The 27,493-nt window shown below is 37.6% G+C and overlaps 1 protein-coding gene and 1 long non-coding RNA gene across 3 annotated transcripts; both read left to right on the forward strand.

Moving 5' to 3' along the window:
* The first annotated feature begins 5,252 nt into the window (after positions 1-5,252).
* Positions 5,253-10,015, forward strand: LOC130465006 (uncharacterized). Of its 2 annotated transcripts, XR_008925307.1 has the most exons (7): positions 5,253-5,494; positions 6,712-6,808; positions 7,051-7,274; positions 7,417-7,480; positions 8,458-8,529; positions 8,991-9,128; positions 9,785-10,015. It is a non-coding gene; the product is annotated as an uncharacterized lncRNA (long non-coding RNA). The 2 variants fall into 2 exon arrangements; XR_008925306.1 differs by having other exon boundaries at positions 7,051-7,480.
* Positions 10,016-20,990: 10,975 nt separating this feature from the next.
* On the forward strand, positions 20,991-22,191 carry LOC130465007 (uncharacterized). Its single transcript, XM_056834093.1, has 2 exons — positions 20,991-21,374; positions 22,096-22,191. Exons 1-2 carry the CDS (start codon positions 20,991-20,993, stop codon positions 22,189-22,191), a joined length of 480 nt encoding a protein of 159 aa, XP_056690071.1.
* Positions 22,192-27,493: the final 5,302 nt, after the last annotated feature.

The raw sequence follows: 27,493 nt of genomic DNA on the forward strand, positions 1-27,493 counted from the left end.
TTTAAGATTGACCAACTAGAATCGCCCTTAAGGTACTTAGAATTTTCGGCTAATAGGGCAACAATATGACTGAAATTTTGCTCTCAAAATGTCACTCTGAATACTTGAAAAACTCGTCCATAAATTGTGAACCTAGGCACATATATATAGGGCTATGGAAAAGGATTTAGAATCCTATTAGGATACTAATTAGTTTAATCAGAATTTCATTAAAACTCTTTTAAACAAATTCTATCTATTAGGATTAGGAATTAATCATAGTACGAATTCCATTAGCTTTAGGATTCGTATCGAACACAAACATTGCATGACCACGAGTGTACCGCACATCCCGCGTAAGCCTTGCGGCACACACAAGCAGGCGCAGCTCGCAGCCCACGAGCGTCAGCCCACACGCGCGCGCGCCTTGGCCTTGCTGGGCCTGGCCTTGCGCTGGGCCTGGTGTGGTCTTGGCTGCGTTGTGTTGGGCGGTTGGCTTGCTGGATGCGGGCCTGGCTTCCTGCTGGGCCTTCGTCTAGCAAGTCCCGTCCGATGCTAATTCGTACCATGCGCTTCCGATTAATTTCCCGATTCCGGAATTCATTTCCGATACGAACAATATTTAACATTTCCGATTCCGGAATTAATTTCCGTTTCGAACAAATATTTAATATTTCCGTTTCCGGATTATTTTCCGATTCCGATAATATTTCCGATTCTGACAATATTTCCGTTTCCTGCAATATTTCCGATTCCGGCAATATTTCCATTTCCAATAATATTTTCCGATACGTACCATGTTTCCGTTTCCGGCAACATCTACGACTTGGATAATATTTATATTTTCGATACGATCCATATTTCCGTTTCCGGCAATATCATCGTTTCCGGAGTATTCATTGTTTGCCTTTGACGATCTTTGCTCCCACTGAAACCAAGATCCGTCGATTCCGAATATCCATAGATGGAGTATTTAATGCTATTAAATACTTGATCCGTTTACGTACTATTTGTGTGACCCTACGGGTTCAGTCAAGAGTAAGCTGTGGATTAATATCATTAATTCCACTTGAACTGAAGCGGCCTCTAACTAGGCATTCAGCTCCTTGATCTCACTGAATTATTAACTTGTTAATTAATACTGAACCGCATTTATTAGACTTAACATTAAATGCATACTTGGACCAAGGGCATTATTTCCTTCAAAATAGTCAAAAGGCAGAATAAAGATTACTCCGGAAATGATATATTGGCGGGAACGGAAATATGGTTCATGACATAAATATAAATATTATCCAAGTCGTAGATGTTGCCGGAAACGGAAACATGGCTCGTATCGAAAAATATTATCGGAAATAGAAATATTGTCGAAATTGGAAATATTGCCGGAAACGGAAATATTACCGGAATTGGAAAATATTATCAGAAATAGAAATATTGCCAGAATCGGAAATATTGTCGGAAACGGAAATATTACCGGAATCGGAAATATTGTCGGAAAAGGAAATTATTTCCGGAATCGGAAATATTAACGGAAACGTAAATATTTGTTCGAAACGGAAATGAATTCCGGAATCGGAAAACGAATCGGAAGCTCGACGAGCGACAAGCCGGCAAGCAAGCCGACCCATCGCTCGACGAGCAAAGGAAGCACCATGAGGCCCCGCCAAGCTACAAGCAAGGCAACAACCCCATGGGCCGCGCCAAGCTGCAAGCAAGGCATCATCTCATGGGCCGCGCCAAGCTTGCGGCAAGGCAGCAGTACATGGGCTGCGCCCAGCTCGCATGCATCAGCTGCGAGGCATGGGTCGCAGCGCCGTGGGCCGTGGCAGCTCGTGCAACCCACATGGGCCCTTGTGGCTGCGTGGGGTTGTTCGTCTTGGGCTCCAAGAAATATCTGATTAGTTAAATTCCTAGTTTTACTAGAATTCAAATAATTAAGAGTTTAATTATAGTTACAATTCTAATTGAATAAGAATTTCAATCCCATTAGGTTTGGTAATTCTATTCCTAGTAAAACTCAAATTCCTTATTTCCTACACTATAAATATAGGGCTAGGGCCTCGTAATTATATACATCAATTGAATTGAAACTTCATATTCTTTATTTCCCATTGTGTTCAAGGGAGAACATAATACAAGCCTGCCCGAATACATAAAACCATAAGTAAGATCCTAGTTGGTTGATCCTAAGGCGGATCCGAACGTGCTGTGGACTTTCTATGGAGGAGCAACATTTGGGGCTCTAAAGACTTGTTCTTGTTCGATTCGGGAGCAGCTAGGGAAGGCACGCATCAAATTGTATGTCACCTAAATTATGGCAATTGACTATGTGGCAATTAATTTGGATTCTGGCTTTATGGTTTTTCCGCATGAATTATATTTTTGTATTATTCATAACCTAATAGTGGTATCACGAGCCTCTAATTAATTCCTTAATCAATTATAGTTAACATGGATTAAATTTTATAAATTTGCAATGAAAAAAGAGGTGATTAATTTCGTGTATGTAATTAATTGCAAATTCGTGCGATTATTAGATTATATGTTCGCAGGATTTTTCAGCAGTTTTGTCAATAATGGTCGAAATCTTATGTTTTTATAGTGAATTCGCATGTAAACGACGTTTTAAAATTTTGACAAAAATCACAGATTTGACGCCGAACCCAGAATTCCCAAATTCGAAACCTAACTATGACTTTTTCGAAGGTTTTATTTTTTCGAATGCAAAATTTGTAATTTTTATGATGTTAAATTTGTTAGGTTATGAAAAATATAAAACATTTATTTCATGCGGAAAAACCATAAAGCCAGGAATCCAAATTAATTGCCACATAGTCAATTAGCATAATTTAGGATACATACATGTGACGCGTGCCTTCCTTAGCTGCTCCCGAACCGAACAAGAACAAGTTTAGGACTCCAAGTGTCGTCCCTCCGTAGATAGTCCACAAAACGTTTGGATCCGCCTTAGATTCAATTGACTAGAATATAATCTAAGGTATTATGTTATTCGAACTTAATTATTTGGCAAATATTAAGCTTAGTTTAATCTTAAAACTATATGAATACATATGAATATGTTATATGAATTGTGATTATTCATCACCTATTTATAGGGAGGAATTATCGGACTTAGATATCCACTAGGATTCAATTTACTAATTCAATTAGAATTCTACTTAAATTAATCCTTTGTATTTAGTGTTTAATTAAACGACTAACACTAGTGGATTTAGGAAAACAATCTAACCGGACAAATCCTAAGCGTCTAAGGATTCGAGGCATGCACGAACACAACACACACACGCACAAGCAGCCCACGAAGGACGCCGTGCGCGCGAGGCCCAGCAGCGTTGGCACGCGGCCCACGCGAGGGCGCTCCCAGCCTGCTGCCTTGCCTTGCGCTTGGTTGGGCCTGCCTTGCTCGGCGCGGGCTGCTGCTTTGTTGCTCGCTGCTGCGCGGGCTTCGCTAGGCGCGGGCCTGGCTTCGTGCTGGGCCCTTGCGTCTAGCAAGCTCGTCTGATGCTTATTTCGTACGTCGTGCTTCCGATTCGTTTTTTCGATTCCGGAATTCATTTCCGATTCCAACAATATTTAATATTTCAGATTCCGCAATTAATTCCGTTTTGTACAAATATTTAGTATTTCCGTTTCCGGAATTTATTTCCGCTTCCAATAATATTTCCGATTCCGGTAATATTTCCGTTTCCGGCAATATTTCCGATTCCGGTAATATTTCCATTTCTGATAATATTTACCGATACGTACCATGTTTCCGTTTCCGGCAACACCTACGACTTGGATAATATTTTATATTTCCGATACGATCCACATTTCCGTTTCCGGCAATATCATCGTTTCCGGAGTATTCATAATTTTCCTTTTGACGATTTCAGCTCCCACTGGAAACGAGATCCGTCGATTCCGAATATCCATAAATGGAGTATTTAATTCACTTAAATACTTGATCCGTTCACGTACTATTTGTGTGACGCTACGGGTTCAGTTAAGAGTAAGCTGTGGATTAATATTATTAACTCCACTTGAACTGAAGCGGCCTCTAGCTAGGCATACAGTTCACTTGATCTCACTGACTTATTAACTTGCATAATTAATTAATACTGAACCACATTTATTAGACTTAGCATTGAATGCATACTTGGACCAAGGGCATTATTTCCTTTAGTCTCCCACTTGTCCCTAGGGACAAGTGTGCATTGCCTAATTCCTTTGTCGCTTGATGCTTGCTCGTGAACATAAGGTAAGAGTTGTCATCGAGGTATTTCTCGGTTTCAGAGTTCAACTGCTCAACTAAACAGATAATCATAGCTTATGATTCATCTGAGCACGACCATGCATTTTACAGTTTCTAGCTCTCCGAGTGGCCTTGTACAACTTTCAACATCTCATCCCGATTTATGGGAGGACAATCCCAATCTTGGGATCTTGAGATTAGGCTTCGTTTGATAGGTGATTACTCGAGCATTGCCGTTATAGCCTCCTTTTACGGTGCGACGGTTTACAATGTCAAAGTAACCAGTTCTCGAACATGTAATCTCAAATCACTTATTGAGGATTATTGTCTAATAATTTTAATGAAATTTACTTATGACATATTTTCATCTCTTACATTAAAGTTTCATAGGTCTGCCTGATACTAGTCTTCTCAAAGTAAGTATCTATGCAAATGATTGTGACATTGCCATGTCCACATAGTTTAAGAAACAGAACTATTAGTCATCTTGCATTCTAGTCGTCTAGCGTTTTCTATGCGTCCACCTTTATAGAAAACTTCCGACCAAGGACCATTTACAACTTTTCACATTCAAGTTCACTTGATAGACATTTCTTAGTCACAGGACTGGTCCTGACAGTCTATCTTGAATATATCATAAATTTGAAGGGACTCATCATTTAATAAACCACAAATTAAATGGAAAATGAATTCTTTTCATTTATATGAATGGAACCAATAACGTTTTACAAAGTATTAAAATCTAAAACTTTAAAACATTAAATAAGGACATCAAAGACATTCTCCAACATGCTTGATTCCCATAGCTGCAGTGTGCGAGTTGTGCTTCACTTGCGGCAGAGGGTTTAGTTAATGGATCTGAGATGTCACTACTACAATTACTCACTTGTGCCACGAATTATGCCACGGGAATCCAAAATTCGTGGAATTTTTTTTGCTTTCCACGGGAAAAATAGATTTCATTGCGTATTAAGAATGAGAACACAAATGTATGCCACGGGTGAAAATTTTCCGTGGCACAATATTTGGCAAAAAGCGGGATTCTTCATTTTGGAACCCGCGTCTCCAAAATTTCACTTACAACTGTCATGAAAAATCCCCAAATTCAAAACCCTATCTTCCTCATCTCTACTTCAACTTCCCCGTGTTCCTTCACACCCTCGGCCCCCTGTTTCATCTTTCGACTCTTCTTCTTCACCGGCGCCATCAACTCCCGTTGGTTATCAAGCGGCCATCGTCCTAAGATTAATCAAACTGGTAAATTTGTATCAATGCCTCTCATAATCTTCAAAATAAAATATAACGTATTGATTTATTTATTTATGAATGGTAGTATATTTTGATCCCTGGATTTTTTAAGTTTTATTTTCTCCTAATTCATACTTCCTCCGTCTTTTAATACTCGCAACGTTTGTTAGTTTCACGCATGCCAATGCACAACTTTGATCATTTATATCTCAAATTCTCTTTATGCAAAAAATTATAAAAAGTTGATATTTTGAAAGTACACATTGAGACGAATCTAACAGGATCCCACATGACTATGTTTTATCTTATATAAAAAACACTAAGAATAGTCAAAGTAGATTATATGAATAGTGGCAAAAGTCCAAACGTTGCGAGTATTAAAAGACGTAGGAAGTATTAATTAATTTTTTCTATAAGATTTTTTTTGAAGAAATCGGAATAGGAAGAAATCAAGTGGAAACTTGCAAAATTGGCGTATTCCGGATAAGAAATCATATCCTTAATTTGATTTTGGTTGTATACAAATGTGTTTAATCTTTGTTAAATTATGATGCTTTAGGTTTCTTATTGTTTCGATTAAACAATTAGTTATTGTAATCTATAATGGCTTATATGGTACAATAATATTTGTACTACTATTTCGTTTGATTAGCTTGAATAATATAGGAATAACCAAGATAATTGTGGTTGTGTTATAATCAGCTTTATATTACAACTAGATTTAATTTTCTTGGGAGTAAGAATAACGTTCCAGACTTGCATTTTTAGTGTTCTGAGTTGAGAGTAGTTCAATTTTCTTTGATTATGGTTATCTTTTCTAGGTTGTTTAGCTTGATTATATAAAAAATTAATTGAGTACTTATATCATTCATTCTGGTTTTGAGAAGTCGATTTTGCTAGTTTATACGAACCAAAATTTTTTAGCACAATGTATCTAAATAAGCCTTATAGACATTACTGATCTCAAATTTAGTTCTACTATAATAAGATGATATAATTGTTGGAATTTAAAGGTTCATTTAAGCTCTGGTTCAAATCAACTATTGAATTTTTTGTTTGATGTTTCAACTTTTTTAATTTATTTAGGTTAGCTTTTAATTTGTTGAAAAATTAATTGCATATAAACCTTTCCAATTTCACAACATCAGCTACTAAATGTTGTAAATGACGACTTTTTTCCCCACTTCAGAAATTGGTGTTTGAGAATCTTTATTTTCACTCCTCAGGCTGCTAGATACGATGACCTTAATTACTTGAAAGGGTTATAATCTCCTGGAGTACCTGCTGATATCATATTTCACAAGGTTTTTCAAGGCCGAGCAGGTTTGAACGCTTATCTAATTTTTTCTTCTTTTCATACTCGAAATATTAATCATATATGTGATGTTTTCAAATGGGTAGTCATCCTTGTTTTTTGCCAGAATTATTGAAATTCACATAATTATATTGCTTGGTTGTTCTATTGCCTATTGGCCTTTTGATCTTGGTTTACTATTACGTCAACCAAAGAAGTTGTAACATTGGGTTGCTTGAAATTAAATGTGGTTTCTGGTCATATTATGAAGGAGCTGAAGAACCTCGAGAATAAATTCGAGAAAGGTATTAGCTGAATTCTGTCCAAAAAGGTAAGGATTTACGAAAGGGATGTTATAAAATTTGGTTTGTTGGCTCTCCTACGTACTGAATGCCATCTAGCAAGAGTGCGGGATGGAAATAACCGAATCCCCTACACAAAAACAACCTGCTAGTTGTGCACATCAGTTTTAGTTGCTTCGGTCTACTATTTAAGGTACACATTCTGATTTTGTATTAGTCTTTCTATTTAATTTCAATGACTGTTTTATGACTTACTTTATGAAGGCTAGAATCACCTCCAAGGTCTTATATTCTCTGTAAGGCTTAGTTGCTTACGATGTCTTAACATATTTCAGATAGCTTGGTGGTGAGAATGGTATTTCGTCCTTTTGAAGAAAGCTCATATACAATATTTGCGAGGTATGCTTCAGGTCAAGATATTTCAAATCTTCATCTCTTTTCTTCATTTTTCTTATGGTGTCGGTCTCTATAATTTGTTTCATAGAACTTCCACTGGATCAAATAGCGAACATGCCAACATTCTAAAAAAAAAAATAGAAGTGATTGCTAATTATAAGTACAATCATCTTTCTCGGGACGTTTCCCAGATGCTACCTCTGGATTTGGGAAAATATTTACATCCTTAGTCAAAATTCTAAATTTTGACCAGTCTGAACTCTGAAATGTTGATAGGCTTAACAAGGTCTTCAGTGGGTGTAGGTGGACTGATTAGCAATTATCAAATTTTCTCAACAATTTGCCTTTTTTTTTTAACATGAGGAATAAGTTGTGCCTTTTCCCAACGAACACTCATTTATCATACGTAAATTTGCTTCACGCGCAGCTCATTTGGAAATTTATTAACAAACAATAACACCAAAGTCTTTTTCTCTGCTTTTCTTTATCAATCCCCTCTCTCTCTCTCTTTACTTTCTCCTTTTTTTAAGGGCAATTACAGTTTACAAATGACTTTCAGGGGTAAATTTAGTCACAAATGAAGATGATATTTTACAGTAAGGTCAGTATCAGGCATGAGTTGAATAGGTTGGTGGAGTAATCTGATATTGAATTAGACATTTGGAACCTCTCTGAATTTTTTTGAGCAATTAGTAGTACTCTTAATTCATACTGTTCTTTATTACAAACTGTTGTGGTTTTTCTAGGCTAGACTTGTTATTGTTTCCTTGGTCCCTCTATCTGTCCTTCCACCCTTGTTGCGATTGGAATAAAAAAGGGTTGGGTATGAGCTCTGAGAGGATACCCTTACCTTGTTTATGTTAGCCTTTTGAACCTTTCTTCTTCTTCTCATTCACGGAAAAATGTGAAGGTTTCGTTGCATTATGACTCAAATTATCCAGCTCAAATATTTTATTACAATCCTGCCTTTTATTCTGCAGAAGATTCTAAAGATAGAAGGAAGGATCTAGGGCGCCGCCTCATCGAAGGCTTAAAGCTTGTATTGCTGATTGGTATGTCCTATTTAGTTGCTTTATTGATTTACCGTCTTTTATTTTCCACTTTATATGGAATATTTTGATTATCAATAACTCATTTAATTTGGTGCATGAATAAAACCTTGTAAGTACCTGAATATAAATGGTGCAACAGCTTCAGGTGCTATTTGAACTATGAAGTCCATATCTATCATTTTTACTCGATTACTATTGTTTTTCATATTTAGATACGTGTTTAAGAGATATGCAATAGGAGTGTTCTGTCTTGGATTTGCTTACCTGGTATCATAATGTGCAGTCAAGAAAACAACAGGGCATGTAGAGATGTCATGATTTTTTTTGGTGAGATATCATGTAGAGATATCATGATACATAGCCATATAAATTTTATAGTCTTATGATTGTCTTCTATGTTCATTTTGTTTACATTTGTATTAATTGTTATTTGTTTACATTTGTATTAATTGTTATTGCAGGTTTTATTTTTGTGTCTTTTGGACCAAGTTATTCATATTCTCTATTGAGATTGTTGTATGGACAAAAGTGGAGTGATGGAGAAGCTTCAACTGCTCTCAGATACTACTGCTTGTACATTACATTTCTGACACTGAATGGTTAGTGATATATTCTATGTTTCTACAATGTAAATTTGTCTATACCCTCGCTGGAAGTTAGTATATGTTGTTGTGTGATGTTGATGTTGATGGTGCTTTTGTCCCCTTCCTCTTTTATCTCTTTTCTTTCTTTGCATGTTGATGATGCCCTGATGTGCTCTGTCAAGATAGAATAGCAGAATTCTGATCGGTGTAAGAAGTAGCCAAAAGATGTTGCACTCCCTGGGACTACACCTGAACCTCCCTTATTTGTGGACCTGATTTTTTGTCTTTGATGCAAGCCCAGATTTTTTGTTTGGAGTTTAAACACCAGAACATGAATTGTTGTCTGTGATGCAAGCCCTGTATTGTTGTTTCTAATGCAAGCCCTGATTTGTTGTGTGTCATTTAGAGTACACCTGATTTGTGCCCAGATGTAGGCAGCATTTATTTGAAATTCTTGGTGTACACTTGATTTTTAGCAGCCATTTTATTTGAAATTCTCAGTGTTTTAGAATTTTGATTCTCCCTCTACCAGTAGGCACACAACAAAATGTCCTGATTCCTCCCGAACATCTAATTAACATTATCTGCATCTCTGATTGAGAGTTATTTTAATTTTATTCGTCATTTTTGATTGGTATAACAATGTTTATGGTTTTTGCTTGTCTTTGTAGGTAAAGTGAAGTATGGATGCTAAAGGAAAATAGCCAAATGATATGGAGAAGAAAAATATTGTGGTTGTCTTTGATATTATGGATTATGGAAGTTGGCTATTGTATTTTAGATTTTAAAGATACAAAGTAACATTGACTTATTTTCTTTTTGTTAAAAGATTGGTGTTTTGTTTTATGTGTATACTTTTGTGTAAAACAATTTTGATATGAATGAAAGTTTTTGCTTGAGAATATTATTTTTAGTTTCCAATTTTGTTGATTTATGGCAACATGTACGTATTATAAATGATTAACGAATTGTTTTTGCCACGTTCAATTGTTACTAGCCACGTGTATTTAAACGTGTCTAACTGAGTTTCTAGCCACAAATGTTGTACTCTTGCCACAGTTTTTTTCGTGGCTATGGGATATTACTTCCCACAGAATATTACTCCTCGCCACGAGCTTTTACTTTTTGCCACAACTTTTTCCATGGAAAAATACTATAATTTTCCACGGGATTTCCCGTGGCCAAAAAAATTATTTTTCCACAACCACGTTTTTCCCGTGGCAAATTTCTTGCCACGGCCACTTGTGCCACGGGATTACCAGGCTGGAATTTCCGTGGCTACATAGCATAGCCACGGTAATTTTCTACTTGTGCCACAATGATTACCGTGGCACAAGTGATGATTTGTAGTAGTGCATGTTGTCGTCAGTTCCAATCTTGCTTATCTCGATTTCTTTTCTTTCAACGAACTCTCGTAGAAGGTGAAATCTACGAAGTACATACTTGACTCTCTGGTGGTGTCTAGGCTCCTTTGCCTGTGAAATAGCTCCGTTATTGTCACAATATAGAGCTATTGGTCCTTAGCCAAATAGCTTCCTTTGCTGATTCATGCGCAGCAAAGGACTACACCAAGTTCTTCTATGAACTTCCTTAGCCAAATAGCTTCCTTTGCTGCTTCATGTGCAGCAATGTACTCCGTTTCAGTTGTAGAATCCGCAATGGTGCTTTGTTTAGCACTTTTCCAGCTTACTGCACCTCCGTTGAGGCAGAAGACAAACCCAGACTGTGATATAAAATCATCCTTGTCGGTTTGGAAACTTGCGTTCGTATAGCCTTTAACAATTAATTCATCATCTCCACTATAGACCAGGAAACCATCTTTGTGCCTTTTCAGGTACTTTAGAATATTCTTGGTAGCAGTCCAATGTGCCTCTCCTAGGTCTGACTGGTATATGCTCGTAGCGCTGAGTGCGTACGCAACATCCGGACGTGTACATATCATAGCATACATTATTGAACCAATCAATGATGCATATGGAATCTCACTCATTCGTCTAAGCTCATCCAGTGTTTTTGGGCACTGAGTCTTGCTTAGAGTCATTCCATAAGACATAGGTAGGTAGCCTTGCTTGGAGTCTTCCATATTGAACCTTTCAAGCACCTTATTGATATAAGTGCTTTGACTAAGTCCAATCATCTTTTAGATCTATCTCTGTAAATCTTGATGTCCAGTATGTATTGTGCTTCTCCTAGATTCTTCACCGAAAAACATTTCCCAAGCCAAATCTTGACAGAGTTCAACATAGGAATGTCATTTCCGATAAGTAATATGTCGTCGACATATAATACTAGAAAAGAAATTTTGCTCCCACTGACCTTCTTGTATACACAAGATTCGTCTGCGTTCTTGACGAAGCCAAAGTCACTGACTGCTTCATCAAAACGTATATTCCAGCTCCTTGATGCTTGCTTTAATCCGTAAATGGATATCTTAAGCTTACATACCTTTTTAGCATTCCTTGTATCCTCAAAACCCTCAGGAAGTGTCATAAACACAGTTTTCTGTTAAAACACCGTTTAATAAAGCGGTTTTGACATCCATCTGCCATATTTTGTAATCGTAATATGCAGCGATTGCTAACATTATCCGAATAGACTTTAGCATTGCAACTGGTGAAAAGGTTTCATTGTAATCCACACCGTGGACTTGCCTGCAACCTTTCGCTACCAATATAGCTTTGAGAACTTCTAGTTTCCCATCCTTGTCCTTTTTCAGTTTGAAAACCCATTTGCTTGCTATGGCTTGGTAGCCATCTGGAAAATCGACCAAATCCCAAACTTGGTTTTCAGACATGGAGTCTAATTCAGATTGCGTGGCTTCTTGCCATTGCTTGGAGCTAGGGCTCGTCATAGCTTGTTTGTAAGTCGCAGGTTCATCACTTTCAAGTAATAGAACTTCATGGCTCTCGTTCGTCAAAATACCTAAGTACCTTTCCGGTTGAGACTATATCTCTGCGATCTACGTGGGGTTACATTTCTAGATGGTCCTTGATTCTCACCAGATACTTCTAAAGATGTCTGAGTTTCAACCTGAATGTCATCTTAAGCATTCTCTAGAGTTTGTTGTTCGACTCGAATTTCTTCGAGGTCTACTTTTCTCCCACTTGTCATTTTGGGAATGTGATCTCTTTCCAAAAAGATACCATCTCGAGCAACAAACACCTTGTTCTCAGATGTATTGTAGAAGTAATACCCCTTTGTTTCCTTTGGATAGCCCACAAGGATACATTTGTCAGATTTGGTTGAAGTTTGTCTGAAATTAATCGTTTGACGTATACTTCACAACCCCAAATCTTAAGAAAAGACACATTTGGAGGCTTTCCAAACCATAACTCATATGGAGTCTTTTCGACAGCTTTAGACGGAGCTCTATTTATTGTGAGTGTACTTATGTTTAGTGCATGTCCCCAAAATTCTATTGGAAGTTAGGCCTGACCCTTTATTGATCTAACCATGTCTAGCAAGGTTCTGTTCCTCCGTTCTGACAAACATTTCCATTCAGGTGTTCCAGGAGGAGTCAATTCTGATAGAATTCCACATTCTTTCAGATGGTCATCAAATTCATAGCTCAGATATTCACCGCCTCTATAGACCGTAGTGCCTTAATCTTCTTGCCTAACTGATTCTCTACTTCATTATGAAATTCCTTGAATTTGTCAAAGGATTCAGACTTATGCTTCATTAGGTAGACATAACCATATCTACTGAAGTCATCAGTGAAAGTGATAAAGTATCTGAAACCACCTCTAGCATTTGTACTCATTGGTCCACATACATCTGTATGGGTTAAACCCAATAGTTCAGTTGCTCTTTCTCCAACTTTAGAGAAAGGTTGCTTTGTCATTTTGCCAAGTAAACATGATTCGCACTTACCATAATCCTCTAAGTCAAATGGTTCTAGAATTCCTTCCTTTTGAAGCCTTTCTATGCGCTTCATGTTAATATGCCTAATCGACAATGCCACAGATAGGTGAGATCTGAATCATTATTTTTGGCCTTTTTGGTATTTATGTTATAAACTTGTTTGTCGTGATCTAATAAATAAAGTCCATTGAATAATCTAGCAGATCCATAAAACATCTCTTTAGAATAAAACAAGAAATTATTGTCTTTTATTAAAAAGGAAAATCCCTTAGCATCTAAGCAAGAAACATAAATGATGTTTTTAGTAAGACTTGGAACATGGAAACACTCTTCCAGTTCCAAAACTAACCCAGAGGACAACGACAAATAATAAGTTCCTACAGCTAATACAGCAATCCGTGCTCCATTTCCCACTCGTAGGCCGACTCCACCCTTGCTTAACCTTCTACTTCTTCTTATTCCCAGCGAATTGGAACATAAGTGTGAGCCACAACCTGTATCTAATACCCAAGAAGTTGAATTAGCAAGTATATACAGTCTATAACGAAAATACCTGAAGATGGAACGACTGTTCCGTTCTTCTGATCTTCCTTAAGGCTCATTTATTTATACTAATTATTTTACTAAAATTAAAACCTTGATAAAATTTAAATTAAATAATTTAATCAACTGAAAATAAATTAAAGGATTTAAATAATAATTATATGAGGCTTAAGGAAGATCAGAAGAACGGAATTGTCTTTCCATCTTCAGGTATTTTCGTTATAGACTGTAAACTTGCAAATTCAACTTCTTGGGTATTAGATACAGGTTGAAGCTCACACTTATGTTCCAATTCACAGGGACTAAGAAGAAGTAGAAGGTTAAGCAAGGGTGAAGTCGACCTACGAGTGGGAAATGGAGCAAGGAATGCTGCATTAGCTGTAGGAACTTATTATTTGTCGTTGTCCTCTGGGTTAGTTTTGGAACTGGAAGAGTGTTTCCATGTTCCAAGTCTTACTAAAAACATCATTTATGTTTCTTGCTTAGATGCTAAGGGATTTAGCTTTTTAATAAAAGACAATAGTTGCTCGTTTTATTTTAAAGAGATGTTTTATGGATCTGCTAGATTAGTCAATGGATTTATGTGCTAGATCACGACAAACAAGTTTATAACATAAATACCAAAAAGGCCAAAAAGAATGATTCAGATCTCACCTATCTGTGGCATTGTCGATTAGGACATATTAATATGAAGCGCATAGAAAGACTTCAAAAGGAAGGAATTCTAGAACCATTTGACTTAGAGGATTATGGTAAATGCGAATCATGCTTACTTGGCAAAATGACAAAGCAAACTTTCTCTAAAGTTGGAGAAAGAGCAACTAATCTATTGGGTTTAATCCATACAGATGTATGTGGACCAATGAGTTCAAATGCTAAAGGTGGTTTCAGCTACTTTATCACTTTCACTGATGACTTTAGTAGATATGGTTATGTCTACCTAATGAAGCATAAGTATGAATCCTTTGACAAATTCAAGGAATTTCAAAGTGAAGTAGATAATCAATTAGGCAAGAAAATTAAAGCACTGCGGTCTGATAGAGCCGGTGAATATCGATCTGAGCTATGAATTTGATGACCATCTGAAAGAATGTGGAATCTTGTTAGAATTGACTCCTCCCGTAACACCTCAATGGAACGGTGTGTCAGAACGGAGGAATAAGACCTTGATAGACATGGTTCGATCAATGATGGGTCAGGCAAAACTTCCAATAGAAATTTGGGGACATGCACTAAAAGAGCTGCACTCACACTAAATAGAGCTCCGTCTAAAGCTGTCGTAAAGACTCCATATGATTTATGGTTTGGAAAGCATCCAAATGTGTCTTTTATTAAGATTTGGGGTTGTGAAGTATACGTCAAACGATTAATTTCAGACAAACTTCAACCAAAATCTAACAAATGTATCCTTGTGGGCTACCCAAAGGAAACAAAGAGGTGTACTTCTACAATACATCTGAGAACAAGGTGTTTGTTTCTCGAGAAGGTATCTTTTTGAAAAGAGATCAATTTCCAAAATGACAAGTGGAGAAAAGTAGACCTCGAAGACATTCTAGTCGAACAACAAACTCTAGAGAATGCTCAAGATGACATTCAGGTTGAAACTTAGAGATCTTTAGAAGTATCTAGTGAGAATCAAGAACAAACTAGAAATGTAACCCCGCGTAGATGGCAGAGATATAGGTCTCAACCGAAAATATACATAGGTATTTTCACGAACGAGAGCCATAAATTCTATTGCTGGAAAGCGATGAACCTGCGACTTACAAACAAGCTATGACGAGCCCTAGCTCCAAGCAGTGGCAAGAAGCCATGCAATCTGAATTAGACTCCACGTCTGAAAACCAAGTTTGAATTTGGTCGATTTGCCAGATGGCTACCAAGCCATAGGAAGCAAATGGGTTTTCAAACTGAAAAAGGACAAGGATGGGAAACTAGAAGTTTTCAGAGCTATATTGGTTGCGAAAGGTTCCAGGCAAGTCCACGGTGTGGATTACGATGAAACCTTTTCATCAGTTGCAATGCTAAAGTCTATTCGGATAATGTTAGCAATCGCTGCATATTACGATCACGAAATATGGCAGATGGATGTCAAAACCGCTTTCTTAAACGGTGTTTTAACAGAAACTGTGTTTATTACACAACCTGAGGATTTTGAGGATCCAAAGAATGCTAAAAGGTATGCAAGATTAAGAAATCCATTTATGGATTGAAGCAAGCATCAAGGAGCTAGAATATACATTTTGATGAAGTAGTCAGTGACTTTGGCTTCGTCAAGAATGCCGACGAATCTTGTGTATACAAGAAGGTCAGTGGGAGAAAAACTGCTTTTCTAGTATTATATGTCGACGACATATTACTTATCGGAAATGACATTCCTATGTTGAACTCTGTCAAGATTTGGCTTGGGAAATGTTTTTCGATGAAGGATCTAGGAGAAGCACAGTATATACTGGGCATCAAGATCTATAGAGATAGATCTAAAAGGATGATTGTTCTTAGTCAAAGCACTTATATCAATAAGGTGCTTGAAAGGTTCAAGATGGAAGACTCCAAGAGAGGCTACCTACCCATGTCTCATGGAATGACTCTAAGCAAGACTCATTGCCCAAAAACATTGGATGAGCATAGACGAATGAGTGGGATTCCATATGCATCATTGATTGGTTCAATAATGTATGCTATGATATATACACGCCTGGATGTTGCGTACACACTCAGTGCTACGAGCAGATACAAGTCAGACCAGAAGAGGCGCATTGGACTGCTGCCAAGAATATTATGAAGTACGTGAAAAGGCACAAAGATGATTTCCTGGTACATGGTGGAGATGATGAATTAATAGTTAAAGGCTATACAGACGCAAGTTTCCAAACCGACAAAGATAATTTCATATCACAGTCTGGGTTTGTCTTCTGCCTCAACGGAGGTGCAGTAAGCTGGAAAAGTGCTAAACAGAGCACCATTGCGGATTCTACAACTGAAGCAGAGTACATTGCTGCACATGAAGCAACAAAGGAATCTATTTGGCTAAAGAAGTTCATAGGTGAACTTGGTGTAGTCCCCTCCATTAAAGGACCAATAACTCTATATTGTGACAATAATTGAGCTATTGCACAGGCAAAGGAGCCTAGACACCACCAAAGAGGCAAGCATGGACTTCGTAGATTTCACCTTCTACGAGAGTTCGTTGAAAGAAAAGAAGTCGAGATAAGAAAGATTGGAACTGATGACAACATCTCAGATCCATTAATTAAACCTATGCCGCAAGCGAAGCACAACTCGCACACTGCAACTATGGGAATCAAGCATGTTGGAGAATGGCTTTGATGTCCTTAATAATGTTTTAACGTTTTAGAATTTAATACTTTGTAAAACAGTTTGGTTAACCTTTCATATAAATGAATAGAATATATTTTTCCATTTAATTTTGTGGTTTATTAAATGATGAATCCTTTCAATTTGACGATATATTCAAGACAGACTGTTAGGACCAGTCATGTGACCAAGAAATGTCTATCAAGTGAACTTGAATGTCAAAGGTTGAAAATGGTCCCTGGTCGGAAGTTTTCTATAATGGTGGACGCATAGAAACGCTAGACGACTAGAATGCATGATGGCTAGTAGTTATGTTTCTTGAACTATGTGGACATGGCAATGTTGTAATCATTTGCATAGATACTTACTTGAGAAGATTCGTGTCGGACAGAGATATGAAACTTTACTGTAAGAGATGAAAATTTGTCATAATTAAATTTCATTAAATTATTAGACACTAATCCTCAATACCTGAGTGATTTGAGATTACTTATTTGAGAACTCGTTACTTTGACGTTGTCAAGCGTCGCACCGTAAAAGGAGACTATAACGACAACGCTCAGGTAATCACCTATCAAACGAAGTCTAACCTCAAGATCACAAGATTGGATTGTCCTCCCATAAATCAGGATGAGATGCTGAAAGTTGTACAAGGCCACTCGGAGAGCTAAAAACTGAAAAATACATGGCCGTGCTCAGATGAATCATAGGCTAGTTGAACTCTGGAACCGAGAAATACCTCTGGACATAATAAGGATGACTACTCTTACCTTATGTTCATGAGCAGGCATCCAGCGACCAAGAAATTAGGAAATGCACACTTGTCCCTAAGGACAAGTGGGAGACTGAAGAAAATAATGCCCTTAGTCCAAGTATGCATTCAATGCTAAGTCTAATAAACACGTTTCAGTATTCATTAACAGGTTAATAAATTCAGTGAGATCAAGTGAACTGAATGCCTAGCTAGAGGCCGCTTCAGTTCAAGTGGAATTAATAATATTAATCAGAAACTTACTCTTGAATGAACCCGTAGGGTCACACAAATAGTACGTGAACTGATCAAGTATTTAAGTGAATATATTATTCATTAAGTACTCCATTTATGAACATTCGGAAACGACGGATCTCGGTTCTAGTGGGAGCTGAAATCGCCAAAAGGAAGAATAAAGAATACTCCGGAAATGATGATATTGCCGGAAACGAAAATATGGTTCATGACGGAAATATAAATATTATCCAAGTCGTAGATGTTTCTGGAAACGGAAACATGGCTCGTATCGGAAAATATTATCGGAAATAGAAATATTGCCGGAATCGGAAATATTGCCGGAAACGGAAATATTACCGGAATCGGAAATATTGTCGAAAAGGAAATTATTTATGGAATTGGAAATATCAACGGAAACGTAAATATTTTTTTGAAACGGAAATGAATTCCGGAATTAAAAAACGAATCGGAAGCTCGACGAGCGACAAGCAGGCAAGCGAACCGACCCATCGCTCGACGAGCAAAGGAAGCACCATGGGCCGCGCCTGCGAGCAAGGCCGCATCTATGAGGTCGCGCCAAGCTACAAGCAAGGCAGCAGCCCCATGGGCCGCGCCAAGCTGGAAGCAAGGCAGCAGCTCATGGGCCGGGCCAAACTTGCGGCAAGGCAGCAGCACATGGGCTGCGCCCAGCTCGCGTACAACAGCTGCGAGGCCTGCGAGGCGTGGGCCGCAGCGCCTTGGGCAGTGGCAGCTCGTGCAACCCACGTGGGCCCTTGTGGCTGCGTGGGGTTGTTCGTCTTGGGCTCCAAAAAATATTCGATTAGTTAAATTCCTAGTTTTACTAGAATTCAAATAATTAAGAGTTTAATTATAGTTGCAATTCTAATTGAATAAGAATTTCAATCCTATTAGGTTTGGTAATTATATTCCTAGTAAAACTCAAATTCCTTATTTCCTACACTATAAATATAGGGCTAGGGCCTCATAATTATATACATCAATTGAATTGAAAATTCATATTCTTTATTTCCCATTGTGTTCAAGGGAGAACATAATACAAGTCTACCCGAATACGTAAACCTTAAGTAAGATCCTAGTTGGTTGAACCTAAGGCGGATCTGAACATGTTGTGGACTTTCTACAGAGGAGCAACATTTGAGGCTCTAAATACTTGTTGTTGTTCGGTTTGGGAGCAGCTAGGGAAGGCACCCATCACATTGTATGTCACCTAAATTATGCTAATTGACTATGTGGCAATTAATTTGAATTCTGGCTTTATGGTTTTTCCGCATGAATTATATTGTTGTATTATTTATAACCTAAGAATATCTCTCTAGAAGGCACACTCAAGAATTCATTTCTAAAAACACTCAACATTGATTGGTTCCTCAAGTGAGCTCTCCAATTTCTTTTTTACCATTTGGTGGTTTATATATAACTATTTGTTTTTTTAAAGTTACTATCCACTTTTCAATAAGACTCAACTCTTGGAGGGCTCTTGGACAAGAGCTACCTTAAAGTAGCTATTCATGAAGAGCCCCTCAAGAACCCTCAAGAGCCCCGAATGTTAGTCAAGAGATATATCTAACTTGGAGAGCCATTTCAAGAGCCCCAATGTACACACAAATTTGATGGTGCAGGCATTTGTACATAGATCTAGGTGCACCAGGATCAAAACGGCATAAAAAATACACAAAAGGTGCGTGTTTCATTAAATCCTGAGAAAAAAGAACAATTCCCTTGTAAAAGAACAATTTCCTTGAACAAAATAACATTAAAGACTCTGTTCTTTTCAGCTTTGTTTTTCGCGTTTTTATTTGATTCGATGTTCTTCTTGCGAGTATATATTCTTCTGGATTTTTATATTCACTACAAGAAAATTTACATATAGAGGCATCACCTTGAGGCAATTAATTTTTATGGCCTCTAAATGTGCTTTTTAGCGTTAATCAATTATGGTTGCCTCTAAAAGTTATTTTTAGCATCACTGAAAATTAGGTTGCCCCTAAAAATACTTTTTAGCATTAATGAATTAATGGTTGCCTCTAAAACTTCTTTTTAGCAACAATGAAAATTAGGATGCCCCTAAATGTGCTTTTTAGCATTAATGAAATAATGGTAGCCTCTAAAAACTTCTTTTTAGCATTAATGAAATTGAGGTTGCCCCTAAAAGTACTTTTTTAGCATTAATGAAACAGTGGTTGCCTCTAAAACTTCTTGTTAGCATCAATGAAACTTAGGTTGCCCCTAAAAGTACTTTATGAGCATTACTGAAATAATGGTTGCCTCTAAAGCTTCTTTTTAGCATTAGCAAAACTTTTTGTTGCCTCTAATCGTTTCTTTTTAGTATCAGTAAAAGTAAGGTTGCCTCAAAAATTATTTTTAGCATTACTAAAATTGATGTTGCCCCTAAAAGTTCATTTTTGGCATTAGTAATATTATAAGTTGCCTCTAAAAGATTGTTTTAGCATTACAGAAATTCATATTCCCCAAAAAGTTAATTTTTTACATTAGTGAAGTTTAGGTAGCATGTAAAAGTCTTTTCAGCAAGGAAATTTTGTGCAACACTACCTTTAAGTTTAGACGTTTTGTGAATTACTACCTTATATTTTTTTTAAAATTTTGCTATCTTATAAGTTTGTTTAGGTTGAGTAACACTACCTTGTAACAGTTTCTGTCAAATTCCTCCGTTTGTGGGCCCCACCTCCAACGGCTATATTCAACTGCTTTAACTCCCTTTCCCCCTTATTTAAACTTCCTGTAAAGCTTTATCAACCACATTCAACCAATTTTTCGAAAAAAAATCAAGAAATCTGGGTAATTTTTTTTCTCAAAGCAAGATTCGCAATTTGGTTGAGGAATCGAGTAACCTAAAGGTGAGTGCATTAAATTCGTTCTTGTTCTTCAATTTCTGGGTTTATTTTTTCAATTTAGGGTTTTTGTTCTTGTTCAATTTTATTAAATTCGAATCCTTTTGATAAATTTAGCGTTTGAAACCTTTGAATTGACATGTGAAAACAACTACATTGCAAAATTGGGTTCTTGAATTGACTAAAAATGTGGGTGTTCGTTGTTTGAATTTTCAATTGTGATTGTTATTTGCAATTTAGGGGTTTTCAATTGAGAAATCGAATACTAATAATTAGTTGTTTAACTGTTGCAGGATGTCGAGTGGGTCTCCTTGTGCTTCAAAAAAATGTTATTGTGGCATTCCATCCAAGATGTTGACATCGTGGACAACTGATAACCCGGGGAGGAAATTCTTGACTTGTAAGTTCTCTGATGTTCACACTGGTAGAAAAGGTTGTGGCTGGTTTTATTGGGTTGATCCTGATGTTGTGGAGTGGCAAAGAGTCGTGACGAATGAATTGATGGTGGAGAAGAGATTGCTGAAAACAGAGTTGAGGATCATGATGACTGAATTGCAGAAGTTAGAGGATGACAAAGCCCTTCTTGTTGCTGCCAATGAGAGGCTTGAAAGGATATGCAATGGTGGAGTGGCTGGAATGAAGGGGGCAGAGGATAAGGGCCAACAAATTTCCCATTCTGTATTCTGGTTTGTTGTAGGATTAGTTGTTTGTTGTGTGTTGAAGTTTGTAATGAAGTTCCTCTAGTGTAAACGCGACAATGGAACGGGAAATTGGATGGAATGTAATGTAATCTAATGTTGTTGACATTAGTTGACTCTAATCATTTAATAATGGTAATTCTAGCTTATGACAATATCTTTTTGCATTAACTTGTGTTCGATTATTAGCTCCGTTTAATTATGTACCGATTAAAACTTGGTTAGTATACGTGCTCGTTTCACCTATCATTCACCACAGAGGATAAATCTATAAATTAGGTAAAGTAGCCTATAAACTCAAACAGTCCTCGAAGTCAACGGGAGTCAACTTTGGTCCATTGACTTAGTTTAAATGGAGGACAAATTTTTTTCAAATGAACCACACCTGAACATCATCTTATTTTCCTTAACAACAATTCAACAAGTGAACAACAAGAACAACAACTTGTTAAACCCGCACTTAACTGAAACGAGCCACGCGTGAGCCGAGCTCGAACATCAAATGTAATTAAGGGGCAAATGAATCTTTACACAGTGTTCCAATGTAAACCTTGCACCTAATTAGAATTGTCATTGCCAAAATGTAACCTTGTTGCTAATTAGAAACCTTAACTACTTGTTCAAAGGAATTACAACCAACAATACTTAAATATGCCACACTGGTTTCTTTGTTGTCTGCAATTTGGGTCTGATTTTTGGAGGGAGTGATGTTTGAGGCTGATGAGTTGATGTTTGGCTGGATGGACCTGGATGCTGACTTGCTGTCTGACCTGGTTGCTGACTTGAGGTCTGACTGAGTGGAGGAGGTTGATAACTCCCTGTCTGACTGGATTCAGGTGGAGCATTAAATGTGTGTTGCATGGTAGATGCACTTGAGTTTTGTTGTTGTGGTTGAGTGACTGATTCAGCATTATACCTCTGCATACACAACAGAAACACATATTGTTAATGACAACAGAAACACAGAAACAGATTCAGCTCTAAACAACAGAAACAGTGTAAATACATGACAAAAACTCACCCTTAAAACTCTTGCAGCCCTCTTGTTTCTGTCAGCAACAACCCATGGGTTCTTGGAGGGATCCCTCCCTGGTTCCTTGGGCTGAATAACACCAGGTGGATTATTGCACTTTCTCTTGTTGTGGCCTGGTTGTTTACAGTTTGAGAAGTTATTCGGCTTTTTCCCTCGCTTTAACAAACCTCTCCTCAGCATCCTCACCTGCTTCTTTCTTTCTCTTATGTGACTTGGCCTTCCTGGCATTTTCCATAACAGTGGAGGCAAAGGTCGAGGCAAATCTGTTTTCTTCCACTGCTTCATCCCGGGTATTGGCTTGATATGAGGCGAGTAAGTTGCTAAGTATTTGGCCTTTTGAGTAACACTCATGAACAAAATCTTCAGGCCTCCACCTCTTCTTCACAATAGATGCATAAGCATGTGGACATGGTATTCCCGTTAACTCCCACCTAAAGCATGTGCATGTCAACTCCTTCAAATCTACCACATGCCTATCAAAAGCAGTTTCCACCTCCCACTCATCTAATCTAGAAGGAAAGACTATACAATTCAAAGATGCTTCATAAACCCAAGCTAAAACCTTCTCAACAAATGGCATAAACCTCCCCTCATACTTTTGTATACCCTCCCACTTCTCAGCATTCCTTCTCATTATGTACCTCCTAATCCAATCTAGGCAGGTTATTATTGGTTATCCCTAGCTTCCGTTATCACAGCATTAAATGTCTCACAAAGGTTGTTGAGCAACATGTTAGACCTAGAATTCGATCCAAATGCATGTCTACACCAATGCACAGGAGGTATGCCACTCAAGTAGTTATACCGCATCCTCGTTTAGCTCTTTGATTTCAGCCATGTAAGAATCATGCCAATGCTATACATTTAACAAACAAAAACAAGGATGACATCAACAAACAATAACAAATGCTATACATTTATACATTTAGTGCGACTAAGTCCCGACTCGGGTACGTGTCCAAGTCACGATTCGGAAACGTGTCCAAGAAGCATGCTTTACTTTTCTACCCTAAACACACATGCTTTTAAAATAAAATCACAAGTGCAACCAAATTTAAGAATATGAGTCGATTTCTAAAATAAAATCACAAGTGCAACCAAATTTAAGAACACGAGTCGATTTCTAAAATAAATCACAAGTGCTACCAAATCTAAGAATACGAGTTGATTTCTAACATGAAAGCCTACATGCAACTAAATCTAAGAATACGAGTCGATTTCTAACATGAAAGCCTAAATGCAACTAAATCTAAGAATACGAGTCGATTTCTGACATGAAAGCCTAAATGCAAACAAGTTGAAGAATAGCAAACCTTAGTTGTTGATCTTGCTGCTGCCCAAAACAGGTCCTTATAGGCTGTGCCACTGAATTTATTCTTGAAGTTAGCCCATATGTGTCTAGCACAAAATCTGACCTCGGCTTTGAACTCACAACAGATATAGCATCCAATAGTCCCTGAATTGAAACAATAAACAGAAACACAGGGTTAGTAAACCATCCAGAAACTGTACCTCATTGAACAAAAGAATAAAACTAGATTACCTTTTGCATATCAGACATAAGAGTCAATCCTTCTCCGTCATGGTGTCCTATGTCCTTCATCAGCAAATCAAGAAACCATGTCCAACTGTCAGCATTCTCAACTTCCACCACTGCCCAAGCTACGGGGAAAATATTGTTATTTCCATCTTTGCTCACAGCCACTAAGATCATTCCTGGATGAGCCCCTTTAAGGTGACAACCATCTACTCCAATTAGGGGCCTACATCCACTCTTAAAACCCACTTTGAGAGCCTCAAAACAAACATACAATCTTTGAAAGAACGGACTGGGGTTGTCTCTAATCTGGCATTGTACATAGGCTGAAGAACCAGGATTGTATTGAAGAATTGCATACCCATAGTCATACACAGCAGCATACTCATCTGCAGCATCCCCATACAGAATCAATTTGGCTCTAGCCCTAGAAAACCATGACTTGTAGTATCCAATATTTAGCCCCGTTTCCTTGTAAACCCTTTCCCTAAACTTCACAAGCCTCCAATATGGTTCTAACCTCCACTCCTCCAAATACTTCTCAGCTAACCACTCCGATGTGATTTTAGAACTTGAATGGACCACACCACAAGTATGCTTTAACCTTAAAGACTTGATCTGAAACGTTTCTTCCATCCTTAGTTTCTTCACATGAATCTTAAACCTACACTTATGTGGATCATCACACACACACTTTACAAGCTTCGCATGCTTTTATCCCATGGACAATAACACTTATACCTATAATACACACTCACCCTCTTCCTTCCATTATGAAGAAGGTAGTAATCGTAGTGGTTCTCGATCGAATGATACCTTATCGCTTTCCTAACAGCATGAACACTCGGGAACTTCAAACCCAAACTGCCCACAAAGACTCTGGATTAAAGGTAGGGTATGGATCTACTTCATCATCTGAACCACAAAGACTTCTAAGCTCCTCTGAATCATAATCCACCTCCTGTTCTAGATCCACTTGTTCTTCTACAATTGATGGCCTAGACTGCCCTCCTGCCTCCTCATTTACTTTCTCTTCCTGGTTCTCTACCTTACTCTCAGGTACTGCCACCCTATCTACCTCCACCTTAGGTGCTGCAACCTTATCTACCCTCTTATTTCCCCTCAACATAGTAGACAATGGCTCACATAACAACTCATCCTCCTCTAGTTGTTTTCTGTCCTCTTCCCCTGGTTCAAATTCCACATCTAATCTGAAAAGTCTGAATCACTTTCAGACCAATCACCAAACTCATCATTTTCAAATAAACAGTCCCCAGGATCCTTATTCTTTCCTATCCCCTTCTTCTTCCCTAGTTTTCCTGCTTTTCCTTTCACCTTTTCCCCCTTCTGTGCTACACTCTTTCTCCTAGGGGTAGAGTTCTTCAAATCCGGACTAAGAAGAGGTGGGTTTGCAGGCAGAGGTGTTTTGAAGGTTTTGTGGGAGTGGTGGTGGTATGAGGAGGGATTTCTGTTGGTTCTGTACTTGGAGTGTGAGGATCAGCTGAAGATATATTTTAGGGAATGGGTTTAGGAACACTTGCTTGATAGTGGCTGAAGCAATTGGCTTTTTTAATTGGGTTTTGTTGGGTTCTTTTACAGTGGATGGATTCTCACTTGGCCCTGTACCCTTTCCCATGTAAATCACATCTGGATCAAAACCAAGCCTTGGGCTTCTCCTAACTGGGGAAAACTTTGACTGAAGTGGATCCATTTTCACTTGTTTTAGGCTCACTGTTGATGGGCCAGCAGGTTTGGTTGTAATGGGCTGGGTCAGTGTTCTTTGTGGCCCAGAAGGATTGCTTTGTGTAGCTTGTTTTAGTGGTCTTGGTGGTTTAAAGTTGGCAGTTTGGTAGGTAACAGATGGGCCAATAGAAGCTGGTTTGGATTCCTCAATAATGTACAAAATCACCCTGTTAGAACCCATTTCTTGTCTCCAATAACCTCCCTATATCATCATGAGTGTGTATAATCTTCCTACCCTTAGTCAAATTCATCCCATGTAGCCTAAACCATACACTGAAATTCTCATTAATCCTCCCTATGGTTCCACGCATCCCTTTCATTACAAGCTCCCTCAAACTAAAAACAGTTAACTCATGCAACCACACTGTCAATCTAGTATACAACTTCCCACCAACATAATCAGTTTCCCCCTTATTGAAAACAAACTTCCCCCCATCCATATTGCAAGATCAATGTAACCCAACTGCTCATTCCTACAATTTTAATTACCAAAAAAAATTAACTGCAAATCAACAGTGGTTACAAAAAATTTAAAAAATCCCAAATCGAGTACATGTCCAAGTCCCGACTCGGGTACGTGTCCAAGTGTTCGACTTGGTTACACAACACGAACAAAAAAGTAACCACATGTAATCACTGTAAACTAATAAACTAATCAGTTATACTAATCTAATTTTTCCAATAATAAACAATTATTTCACAACACTAATCCAGAAACCCAATCCAGAAACCCTAGACATTAAAAAATTAGGGGTTTTTCAATTAAACAATCAATTAATCATTATTCACATTCAACAATCATTTAAACAATCATATTAAGGTTTCCAACAACAATAAACAATGAATTCGTGGATTTCATTGACAATAAAAAATTAGGGTTTTTGATTCAAAATTTCACAGTGCAATTAAAAAATTAGGGATTCCTAATTAAACAACTAATTAACCATAATATTACATTAAACTACTAAAATCGCATTGTTTTAACTGTTTAATACCTGATTTGGGATCCACCTTGTCAGTTCGTTCGCATTATCCCCTTTCCCTTATCCTTTGGACCACTTCCTGTCGTTTTCATATTTCCAAGATCTCGTTTTGGACCACTTCGCGTAAGAAAGAGAAGATCTCTTGACTTGAAGATGATTCAGAAGTGTAGCATCATCAATTATGGCTTTAGGGTTTGTGGTTGAGATTGAAGGAGATAAGAATAAATGTGAGAGCAGAGAAAAGAAAAATGACAGAGGAAAGAGAAAGGAGAAGACAGAAGTTGGTGGGAAGTAAATGGGGGGACATAGGGGTAATTTGACTCTGAAAATGGAGGGAAACGTTGGAGGTGGGGCCCACAAATGGAGGAATTTGACAGAAACTGTTACAAGATAGTGTTACTCAACCTAAACAAAGTTATAAGGTAGCAAAATAAAAAAAAAAATTAAGGTAGTAATTCACAAAACGTCCAAAACATAACTTAAAGGTAGTGTTGCACAAAAATTCCTTTCAACAACTTATGAAATTTAGCTTGCCCTAAAAGTTATTTTTAGCACTAGTAAAATATATATTACCATACTAACTATCTTATAAATATATGTTTTCTAAAGTCCATATAAAAAATCAAGACATTATACTATTTGGTCCCTCACATTCTAGCTTTACAACAAGTAATAAAATTATACAAGTCGTGACCTATTACATCCTGTTAAATATCCTTTAATTATTATATAAGGGTAAAATATAAATATAAATCAAGTTGTGACCTGTTGTGTACCCATTGTACTTGAACCATTTACAACCA

The sequence above is a fragment of the Spinacia oleracea genome, unplaced genomic scaffold, assembly GCF_020520425.1.
Source record: "Spinacia oleracea cultivar Varoflay unplaced genomic scaffold, BTI_SOV_V1 SOVchr0_034, whole genome shotgun sequence".
Taxonomy (NCBI): Eukaryota; Viridiplantae; Streptophyta; class Magnoliopsida; order Caryophyllales; family Amaranthaceae; genus Spinacia; species Spinacia oleracea.